The sequence below is a fragment of the Lasioglossum baleicum genome, chromosome 10 (assembly GCF_051020765.1).
Source record: "Lasioglossum baleicum chromosome 10, iyLasBale1, whole genome shotgun sequence".
NCBI lineage: Eukaryota > Metazoa > Arthropoda > Insecta > Hymenoptera > Halictidae > Lasioglossum > Lasioglossum baleicum.
In genome coordinates, this window is record NC_134938.1 from 7,123,426 (window position 1) to 7,134,975 (window position 11,550).

At 41.8% G+C, this 11,550-nt stretch overlaps 1 protein-coding gene across 4 annotated transcripts; it reads left to right on the forward strand.

Moving 5' to 3' along the window:
- Positions 1-790: 790 nt before the first annotated feature.
- Positions 791-11,483, forward strand: LOC143212715 (transcription factor E2F3). 4 transcript variants are annotated; one of them, XM_076431806.1, is made up of 8 exons: positions 791-932; positions 3,960-4,057; positions 4,136-4,293; positions 4,527-4,668; positions 4,751-4,964; positions 5,060-5,333; positions 5,407-5,746; positions 7,577-11,483. In XM_076431806.1, exons 2-8 carry the CDS (start codon positions 3,979-3,981, stop codon positions 7,699-7,701), a joined length of 1,332 nt encoding a protein of 443 aa, XP_076287921.1. In that variant the 5' UTR covers positions 791-932; positions 3,960-3,978; the 3' UTR covers positions 7,702-11,483. The 4 variants fall into 4 exon arrangements, with proteins under 4 accessions (XP_076287921.1, XP_076287923.1, XP_076287924.1 ...); XM_076431808.1 differs by lacking the exon at positions 791-932 and adding an exon at positions 978-1,684; XM_076431809.1 differs by lacking the exon at positions 791-932 and adding an exon at positions 2,948-3,567.
- Positions 11,484-11,550: the final 67 nt, after the last annotated feature.

The following is an 11,550-nucleotide window of genomic DNA, read 5'->3' on the forward strand; positions in this document are numbered from 1 at the left end:
CACTACCACCGTGAAAACCGTTGTGTGGCTGTTTGTGAGCGCAGTAGAGCGCACGGACACGCGGTTCGGTGTTACTACTACCGGCACAAGCGGGTCTATCTGCCTCGTAGCCCGAGCCAGTTGCCAGCGCGCCAGCCAGAGCCCCGTCCATCCAATCGCCCAGCTCACGAGCCGGCCTCGTGTGCGCGCGCGACACCCCGGACAGAAAAGGTTCGTTTTCCTCGCCGGTGACTCGACCGATCATGTCAAGGCGGGGCTTATCGTGAACACTAGAACCTCTACATTCCCTGGAACCAGAAAACACATCGATCGGTTCAACGGCTTGGCCCCTGTACACGATTATTTCGGGCCCCGAGTTCTGCCTTTCGGCTCTGTCGTTCCTATTGTCGAGATCTCTCGGCCCCGCAGAAAATGGACACCGCACCAGTGCGGTAGAAAGACAAAGTGAAACAGAGAGATATCTATAGGAAAGAAAGAGACTCGCCGCACACTTGCACACCAGGGGAAAGGGGGAGAGAGAAAGAAATAAAGGCCACGACGAACCACGGCGGGTATAATCCCAAGAAGGAAAAACGTGACAGGGCGAGGGAGTAAATCGTATGTAACAGTGTGTATGATATATCCAGGTGAATAAAACCAAGAGAAACATTTGGTGTAACATTGGCCTCGGAAGGACCGGGTCGACTCTACTCGTACAAGCCACGTTTTATCCTGTCATCGACAAAGCTCAGTGAAAATCGAATCTAGAAGCATCGACGACCGGTCACGGCCGCAACAGCGACGTATTCGATATCGAGGAGGCAAGGATATGCCTCGCTCGTCGGTGCTGTGACACGCGCCGCACCGTGTGCTGGCTGAACCTCCCGGAAGAGAGCGTTGAGCCTCCGTCTCAAAATACTGTGCGGTTTTGTATCGCACGCTCGAGCAGCCAAGTAAGTGAATCGAAACACACACGGTCTCTCCCGTTACTTTCTTACAAAATTGTATATCCGTGAAGATTTTTCGATAATGCTGTAACCGGGTAGGTCCCCTTATTCGAATCTGTGTGTGTACTGGGCCCCCGAGCGTTTCTTCGCAGCGGTTGGTATACGCGCGCGCGGGGCCGTGTACTTTTTCACGATCGTGGAAAAGTTGTATGGTTATTGGAGCGCGCCTAGAATAGAGAGAAAAAAAGGGGAACCGTTATTTCGAGCGCATGTTCGGCGATCAATCGCGAAAACGTTGAGATTCTACGTTTCCTCATGACCGTGCCGGTAGCACGCCTAACTAGGGATACTCTAGTCTCGGCTTGGCTCTTTAAACGGCTCTGCGCATCGCGTGCGAATCCTACGGTTGATTCGTGTGTGAGTGTCTTGCTGCGGAGACTGGTCGCGTTGTATATGTATGTGTGTGCGACGAGCATAATCGCGCTCCCTCGTTTGTCCGTTCGCTAGCTCGCTCGCTCGTTCGTTCGTTCGTCCGTTCTCGTATGCATGGCCGCTTCAGTGCGTACCGTGTGGATTTCGCGAGTACGCATAACCGCGCTCGGTGGTACGGTCACCTATACAGTTTGTTATTTATCCGCGACCGGGAACGACGCTCGTTTGCACGACATTCGCCAACAGACAGGAATAAAAAAAAAGAAAACGAACAACGCCGACCCATGAGCCTGCGATCGACGTTAACAGCTGATCGCGGTCACTATGTATGTGTGAGAGTCCACGGTATATCTTGATGTACCCGCTGTTTTACACACTTCGCTTCTCTATGATAAGAGAAAGGGGCCGATCTGGGTCTCGTCGATAGAGACCTCGCGCCGCGACCTGTGTGCGGTTTCTACGAGCGGAAAAAGAAAAAGGGGGACAGTAAAGGTTCGTCGGGTAACATCTGGGGCCTGAAGCCCCGTGCACAACAGAGTTTACTCGTATGAAATTCACCCGAGACGTTCCGCTCACTTTTCAGATCTCGATCAACTGGAAAAAGCTGCGTGTTTGTTGAAATTTTCTGCCGAGATTTCGCGTTTTAAAGAGCACGACTGCCAGCAATCAATGCCACCGCTAGTTTTCCCCGTTCAACGCCTGCCTACTCGCCGAGAGTTACCACTAGTCGAGTTTTATCTTCCAGATAACATCCTACCAATCAATGCCTCCGCATCGTGCATTGCTCCCAACCTTCGAATGCGCTTTACCGTGCTATTGGCCCCTACGAACACGTCGAATACGTTGACCGTGTGTACCCGACCAAACACGCGAAAAACCAGACAACCACGCAGCTCCACCGGGAGTACCTACATAGTTCGCTTCTAAAACTGCTTACAACGCAAGGCTGCTGCTCGCCGTAACACGACGATCCTGCAGCGTGCCTCTTTAAACCACACCCGGAACGCTGCCTCGTGCTCCCGAGACGCTTGCTCTTTTTTTCGAAAAATTCTCCACCGCACCGTGGGTCCGCTCAGGCGCGTAACCAGTCTTCCGAAAACGGGGCCCCGAGGATAACGCGTTCCCTCACTTTTTTTTCACGCGGACACTCTTCGCAGGCACTAGGAAATCCTTCCAGAAATTAGAAATTGCCATGTCTTTGAACTCTCTTTCCCATGAACCGTATCTTTCGCTTATATTACCGGCTTGCTCGTGCTTGTCCATTATCTGTTAAGTCTAAGCCTTTACTACCTTTGCTTAACGAGCAGCACAATTGACACAACTTTCACCAACTTTATATATTCAGAAGTTAATATAATTCGAATGATTTTTTTAGAATTATGTAATACAGCCGGCTGTGCTTTTCATTCAATATTTTTATTACGTACAGTTGCAAGTACGCGTATCCGAGGACCGTGGAAAAATTATACCGCAATTTTCACCAGATGTTCGTTTCTTGCGGCGTCGTCACTTTGCCGCTTGTTCTACAACTTCCGGCTCGTTCTTACGGGAACCCATTATTCTTGTATGCCATGAGCTTTCGACTGGTCTTTGTATTTTATTGTTTATCGGTAGACAAAAATAAGCATGGTGAAAATCATTAGAAGAATTTAAAAATACATATTCAGAAGGAAAATCAATTTCTATTTCACTCCAGTTTGTCGCAAGTCCAGTTAATTACTAAATTAGCAAATCGCAATGTATGCATACAGAAAGACGAGTTTTGTGTTATTCGAACTTTATTCGTTTAATGCGTGCGTATCGCGTCGATCGCGTAACGATTACGTACACGTTTTCCCATCGTTCATTTGAATATTAAAGTTTGTCACACTCCTTCCTGGAGACACACGTGAAGTTCTTTGGAATTCAAGTTCTATTATTAGGTTCCACCAATGTTATTTGATTCGAGAACAGAAAGGTTCTTCCCAGTGCTGTCTGTTCTTTTGATATGCATCGAAAAAGTCGCTTCTCCTTAAATGTGCCATCACGATCGAATAAAATTCACTCGCGAATGGCTAGCGTTCAGAAAAAGCCAAGAATGAAGGGACGAGGATTGATAGAAACTTTATTCTGATCTGCACGCCTGTCTGTCAATATTTCTTATGTATTTATAAATGGTGTTTTTGATAGATCGTATTGTTGACAAGGTTATCAAGGTACTAGTTTATTGGTAAATGTTATTTACTTGAATTTTCTGCTTTGCGTCGTTGGAATTTCGTTAAACAAATCACTTGCGGCGTTCTGTGGAAAACTATGAAACACCTATTGCCGGTGTTACGAAGTGAAATCAAAATCTGTGGCTGGAGGAACGCTGCACATTCGTTAACCTTTTTCGGGCGATACGGCAATGTGCACGTTTTCGGGAAACGTTTGACAATTGATTAAAAGCGAAGACTGTTACTGTTATTTCTTCATTAGTTCAATTAGTATTTATTTTACGATGCTTTGGATAAATAATTAGATAATTATTCGATGAAGAATTACTTTACTATAAATGAAATTATAGCGTAAGATTATTTTTCCATAATCTTACCTCTACATGTGTTCTCATAATTGTTATAGATTCTTGTAAACTACAAAAATGCCTCGAGTAAGGAGACAAGTGGTCTTGGAAGATCCTGCCAGACCTGTTACACCAGATATGGTAGAAACCAAATTAAGTACGTGCAAATTATAAGGTAGTTCATATTTATGTTCCAGCGTGCTTAAATATCTAAATGCGTAACTGTTGCTTTCAGTAAAAACAGAATTTTTGGACGATGGCACATTGGATGAAGTGCAAGCACAAAAGGTGGCTGAAGAGACGCCGAGCCCTCATCTTCAAGACCATCAATATGGACAAACACCTTGTTATCAAGTAACGAGGAAACCTACACAACCGCCACCTCGAACTGAGGTAGATAACACTGCATTTTTAACAAGAAAATATTTCTGCGTACAAGAACTCTACTATTGAGACTATAACCGATATCTAGACTGCGGATTTTCATGCAAAATAAAAATTATGCTTTATGCAATTTTGCTATAAATGCATAAAGATCCGTAATCTATTGATATCCAATGGATTGTTTTTAGTACGTTAAAACTTTTAGATACTGCAAGATTTTCTAATTATCCGTGACTTTGCAGCAAATTTCAGTTCAGGCAGTGAAACGAAGACTGAATTTGGAAATGGGAACAACAGGTCCCAGCCAATCTGCTTTTAAAACTCCTAGAGGTAAACGTAGGAGATCTGGATCGAGTTCTATAGCTGGCCACACACCTACCAAAAGTAAGTATTATTTCTCCTGCATCGTGATACATTGTTGTTTGTTTCTCTCAGTGAAAAGAAATGCTGATTTTCTTTTTTACAGGTAAAACAGTAGAAAGGACACGATACGATACATCTTTGAGCTTACTTACAAAAAAATTCATACACTTAGTAGAGAGCAGTCAGGACGGTGTTGTAGATTTGAACGTAGCATCTGAAAAATTGGAAGTACAGAAACGTCGTATATACGACATTACAAACGTGCTGGAAGGCATTGGAATTCTGGAGAAAAAAAGTAAAAACAATATACAATGGAAGTACGTTGTAACTTTTACACTTTAAAATAATTATACATGAAACACAATCGAGATATGTACAATCGAGAATCAAACGTAATCGATACGTGTTACAGAGGCGGTCAGTTGCCAAATGATAGGAACGATATTGCTGATCTCAGACGAGAAGTGGCGGATTTAGAAGCTAAGGAAAATACTTTGGATCGACTGATTCATGGTGCAGACAAAAATCTTAGGGAGCTCTGCGCGGACAGACAATACGCTTATGTAACGTATCATGATTTACGTTCTGTTCCAATGTACAAAGACCAGGCTATCATGGCGGTGAAGGCGCCGCCAGAAGCTACTCTTCATGTTCCACAACCTATCAATAATCTTGGTCAGCAAAAGGTAAATTGTCTGTTTCATTTGTTATGCAAGAGTTAATCATTGTATCGATCATACCCTTTACGTATTCTTACAGCTTCAAATGCACATGAGGTCATCTCATGGCGAAATAGAGGTGTTCCTCTGTCCTGATGACCCTTCAATGAAATCGTCACCCAATCCGGGATACACGACGACGCAATCTGTGCCTTCGTCAAAAGAATCCGACATACCTTATCTGCCTCCCGAACTGTTGGCCAATGGAGGGAGTGGTGTCCGGGTAGAACCAGTACCTTCTGTCGAAAGTTCGTTGAATACTCGTTTGTGCACTCCGACTGCATCTACGAGGGACGCACTGTTATGTGAATCCGATGATTATGGACCAATGGGAGGAGGCAAGTTCCAATTGCAAACAGAGGATCAAATTAGCACTTCAGGTAGGACCGCGTGGATTTTTTTAAATTATAACTAATCCGGATTTTGAACTATTTCTCTGTTCTACTTTATTCTTTTAATTGAAGTTGAAAGAAAGTTTGAGAAAATATCGCATCTTCGTAGCATATCAATTTTAATTTTTTTTTTTTCTTTTCGATTATATATCAAGAGTATTATTTATTATTTGTTTAGATTCTAATAGTTTAAGCTAGTATGTATGCTATTTTTCTTTGCATGTACGCTTTTGTACATACCGCTGCGCGCTTTGTTGCAAATGCCGGGCACAATGTTATTAATTCGCAATAAGGTGAACACAAATCTTTCAGTTATAATTGTAAGCATAAACAAAATCTCATAGAGTTGTGTATTTCGGTTACAAGAGCTTACGAGTTTGTTTTCACCTTCTCGTTTTTGTTTAACATTTTTATTGTTACTAATTTATAGTATGCCGATAATTTTAACAGCGCTTGAAATTTTATGTTTTCCCTTATTTTCACAATACCTTTCCAAGCTTCAGCTTCAACTGCAACTTTTACAACGCTTTCCGTTAACCTGCTTGTATTTCTACACTTTTTTTTCTCTTTGTTGTCTTTTTTTATTTTTTAATAAATCATGTGTGCACTGTAACATATCTCCTAGTACTTCCAAAATATCTTCAAAACGCAAAAGATAAAACGTTTCTTTCTTGCACAAGTGAAATAGAAATATTTTCACAAGCTTGAGAGAGTCGTGCCTGCTGCATGCCAACAAGATAAAACAATCTTTTCGAAAGAAAGATAGTAAGAGTCAATTTCCACCGCTGTTTCACGATATTATTGACTCGAACTACCTTTCTCTGAATGTCCTCTGCCTTTACAACAATGGAGGATAGCCGTACCCTGATGGAGCTCTGACTGTGACTTGTGTGTTACATCAATTAAAATCACATCACAGGCAAAGTTCTAGTTAGGTGACGGTTTCAAACAACAAAGCTCGTATAGCGTGAAGGTACGTTTTCAGGACAAAACGATTAAAGGACTGTTTAGTTTGCCACAGCCTCCGGCCGGCACCAATGCTTAAGGATAGGGCGCCCGGGATCTCCGGCGCCGGGCGCCCTATCCTTAAGCATTGGTGCCGGCCGGAGGCTGTGGCAAACTAACTAGACCCTAATTGGTTTCTACTCTTTTCTTTTACCGATACTATAGCAAGAAAAGTTGCAGATGATGTGGTCTTTTGTAGTCCTGGTCTGAGTTAGGTCTTGGTTAGGTTCTTCAGTTGTTCAGAACGATGACCTTGACTTATCTAAAGCTCATTAAAATCGGAAAGGGGGAGGAAGGCGACCCTATAGATTTACAAGTAAAGTTTTCCGTGATTACCTCGTAAACTAAAGCCGACCGCCAAAAACTTTAAAGGGGAATGTTGTTCAGAATGACCTTGACAACATACATAAAACTGAGAGGACCCACATCATCGGCAACTTTACCCAACAGGCGCATTGCATCTTCTGTAGATTACCATACTCTTTACCTTCCGCGCAAGACTACATCTTGGATTTTGATTTTCAACATCACAAGAATGCTTCCCTAACAAAATAACCTAGCAATCTAATCAGCTGGTAGATATCTATTCACCTGTACAATTTAAACGATGACACATCGTTTATACATTGATATACACGTTGTACAGTCCACGCGTATGATTATTCTAAGATCGTGCTAGTTGAAATATTCGAGATTTTCATCGTATTTTCTTATACTCTTGATTAACTTGGAGTACAAGACGTAGACGGAGTCTGAGAGCAAGGGTGAATGTAAATTGGACAAGCCCCATTTTCTTTCTGTCTTTTGTTACAGATTTAAATCTTCTCGATTTCGGAGAACACCTGCTGTCCCTGGAACCACCTCTTTCAGAAAACGACTATTCATTCTCGTTAGGCACGGAGGAAGGGCTTTCGGATCTTTTTGATTTCAAGTTTTAGAGATATCATCCTCACTATCGTCACCGTTGACAGTACATTCGCCTATTTAGGCTACCACTCTGAGTTAACCTGTCTAGTATTCAAGTGGCTAGAAATAATTTCGATGATTCGTGTAATTGGCGCTTTCACGAATCGTAATTGGCGATTTTCAGTTGCTCGTTATTCATTCTATATTTTTTCTTTTTCTTTTGGTTTCTAATAACGAGAATCGTGTCGAACATTGCGTAGACGTGGTCTTGGACTTGTTGTTCGTTAGCATGATAAAGAGAAAAAGGAGGTTCATATCGATCTCGTATATGAACAGAACAAACACATACAAATCAAATCAGCAACAAATGAAAAATCGCTACGAGCCGGCTTAGTGAAATGATTCTGCGTGTTATGTTCTGTTTCGGAAAGACGCGAATGTGTAAATACGGAGTATAGATAGGACTTTATGATTTCGAACGATTCGCGTAACGATGTAATACCGAATAGTATTTTGTCGAGGATGTCTCGCGTCGAGGCGTTTTTAATCGCGGATTCGTTGAGCGAACGGATACGGTTGAGAAGAAAAAGGGGTCATCCACAGCCCGCGAGGTATCGTGTCAGTCGCTTTCCCTTTGTATTTTATTTTATTTTCTTTTTTCCTTTTCGTCGAAGAGTTTGACCACTGTGGTCAGGTGGAAAGGTACGGTACCGCGAGAAGCAGAGGATAAAACATATCACACGGAACTGTGGACGCGGTACTCTCGAGTACTTCCTGCTTGATATGGTCGTGGCCGATATTGAGTTCTCTTGGATAATTTGTAAAACTGTCTGGCGAAGCGAAGCCGTTTTTCTGTGCAATGTGTAATAATATTGTAAATGAAGTAAGAGATAAAAGCAAAAGAGAGAGAGAGAGAGAAAGAGCAAGTGAGAAAGTGAGAGAGAAAGAATGAGAGAGAGAGAGAAAAAAAGAGAGAGAAAGAGAGACCACATATTCGGAATTTCAAAGAGAAGAGAGACTGGACTCGTGTGTCGAGGGGAAAACTGCGAACGGTTTTCTTTCGTCGTTAATATCGAATTGTAAAAAAGAGGACGATGAAGAAGAAAAAGAGAAAACAGGAAACGAAGAAATTCATTCAACCAGTAGTACACACGGAAAAATCATTCATCAAAAAAAGTCCCTCCTAGTGTAATGTTTCTATCGACGTGATAATTATGACGAAGAACGCATGAGAATAGGGAGAGTCTTAGTTTCTGGACGGATCGGTCCTCTGTCTTATCACCGGGACTGAATTCTTTTTTCTAAATCGTGTTTAAGACGCGAGACCGACGTCCGGAAAGCAAAATACGCATTAATAAATTTATTAAACAGCGGCCGATGCATAGTAGGCTTATCGATTCCTTGTTTATAACGAAGGAAGGAGGAAAAAGAGGAGGTGGGAGAGAGAGGGAGTGCACGTGGAGGAAAATGCAAAAAAGTAACGGCAAGATGGCGTAGTTTTTATTCTGTATACTTTTGTAATTTGTCGAGTTTTCCGGTAGGGAGGGATTTGCGCGGCTCGACAATATGCACGGCGTAATGATTGATAAATTCATCCGGGTGGACGCGGATGACGAGGTTAATCAATATTTTGGCAGGACATCGTCTTACACCGATCCTATTGTGACAGTTTCACTGCACATCGCGTTGATGAAACATTTTTGGTGTCGTCGCGAAACACGGGAACGAACTCGATCGTTCGAGACAATGAACGAAACGAAAGGGAGAAAGAAACGATCTTAGACTGTATGGTCGCATGTAAACGCATATTTAATTCTAATTGTAACGATCAACGTCTAAGATTCATTCAGGATACAGTACTATTCTGGACCTGACTTAAGAGGCTTCCCAACAGAGAATTTCCACGTCGGTGCAGCTTCATTCCAATTGCATGAGAAACGGCCCGAATGATTGATTGTCTTGATTAGCGGAGGCGAATTAAATATTGTTCAGTGTTCCTGGAAGGGATCGAGGTTGCACTGGGTGGAAATTGTCTTGACTGGAAGTCTCTTAAAGGATGTACCCTAACGTACAACTTAGTGTACGTCCAAAGCCATAGTGCCTACACAATAATGATCACACCCTTCTGCAACTGTAAATAATACAAATATATATATATATAATGTGCATATATATATATATATATAGTTCTATATATATATATATATGTATACAAGTAAGGACGTGACGACCCCTATGAGAAAGAGAGAGAGAGTGAGAGAAATTGAGCGCGAGAGAGAGAGAGAGAGAGAGAAAGGAAAACCAGAGATGCTGCAGACACCTCATTAACGGTTATCACAAGATATCAATTAGTTAGTTTTAATTATAATTAATATTATTATTGAAGCATTACACGAGAAGAATGTTAGTTTATAAATTCACTTATTATGTATGTATGTATATGTAATAAGTACGTACATTTTATAATATCCTGTGAACGTTGTGCAGAATAACGTAGATGCAAATTACTCGTGGCTATCGCACGTGTACCGAGTTAGGAACAATTTTCATTCGCATGAATCATGTGACATGTATATATATATATATATATATATACAACACGTTCGAAGAAGAATGGCGTGCAATTTTCAATAACTGTTCAACTTATTTAACATAGATCTCAACGTGGTTTCTAGATTGTTTTTTTTCTCAAAATTGTGTGTGATTATACTGCACAGTGTTCACATAACGTCTACCTGCAAATGTGAGAGGATTGTGTACTAGTTTCATTTTCGTTTTCAATTACTGGTGGCATCGCACTTTTTTCATACGCATCGTGCAACGAGAGAGGAGAGAGAACAGAATGCGTGGACTATGTGTGTGCATGTAGATGCTTGTGTGCATGTATGTATGTATGTCGATATGTGTGAAGAGAAAGAGAGAAAGAGCGAGCGGTAATGAACGATATTAACGATTGTCGAGTGTTAATGGTCGGTGATACCGGACGCCGGCACACCAGTGAGAAGTTACAATATTTTCTACCTGAATATTTGCAAGGACCTCGCAAAGCCTGATGCGTTAGGGTTTTTAATTATAAATAGTTAATATTCGCACTATGTTGGTGGAGCGAAGCAACACATCAAGCGATGACCATGCAAAGAAAATGAAGTGAAAAAAGGGAAAGCTACGTTTCCCGCCGTATTCAGGCTTCGTGAGATCTTTTTATAATAACTTATCATGATGATGGCAGTCCATCGTTTCGTTTTTAATCCGATATTCGTGAAACCTTCTACCCGCTTCTGGCAGTCTGTCGAATAGCGGTGCTTCTCGTATTTTACACGAAACACACCTGGCGCGTACGAATTTCCTTTTTCGTTCCACGGGGACTTTTATAAAACATTACTTCGAACACGATCGCGCGACAAACAAACAAAAACATCGAACAGTTAAAATTTATTATTTCAGACAGGATAAAAACACGAAGAGCAAACGCGGCGTGTCTTGCGGCGTGCATAATTCCTTGACGAAGAAAAAGTTTAGTTCTGCCGGCGAACACCGCCGTCGAACAACAAACAATTGTTCGCGCGTGTACACACACTTTTCTACGAATATATATATATATATATTTGAGAGACTGTTCAGAACAAATGGTAAAGAGAAAAGGAAAAACTGATTCTGATCGATTGTCTTTAACAAAAGAAACAAATTGAGTGATGTATGTACCAATACGACGAACGAGAATTTTGTCACACTTTACGGGCACAACCCGCCGAATCAGCATCGTAAAAAAGGATGAGAAAGTTACAAAATATAACCTTGTGTAACGTCATAGGGAGATGTGCTGTTTTCAATTTTCCTCGCACCTTTTTTCGTCGACTAGTTTTTTGCGAAATTTGTCGGCG

Coding starts and splice junctions, on each gene's coding strand:
- LOC143212715 (XM_076431806.1), top strand. CDS start 3,979: ATGCCTCGAGTAAGGAGACAAGTGGTCTTGGAAGATCCTGCCAGACCT. Junction 4,058..4,135: donor TATGGTAGAAACCAAATTAA/GTACGTGCAAAT, acceptor TGTTGCTTTCAG/TAAAAACAGAATTTTTGGAC. Junction 5,334..5,406: donor ATAATCTTGGTCAGCAAAAG/GTAAATTGTCTG, acceptor GTATTCTTACAG/CTTCAAATGCACATGAGGTC.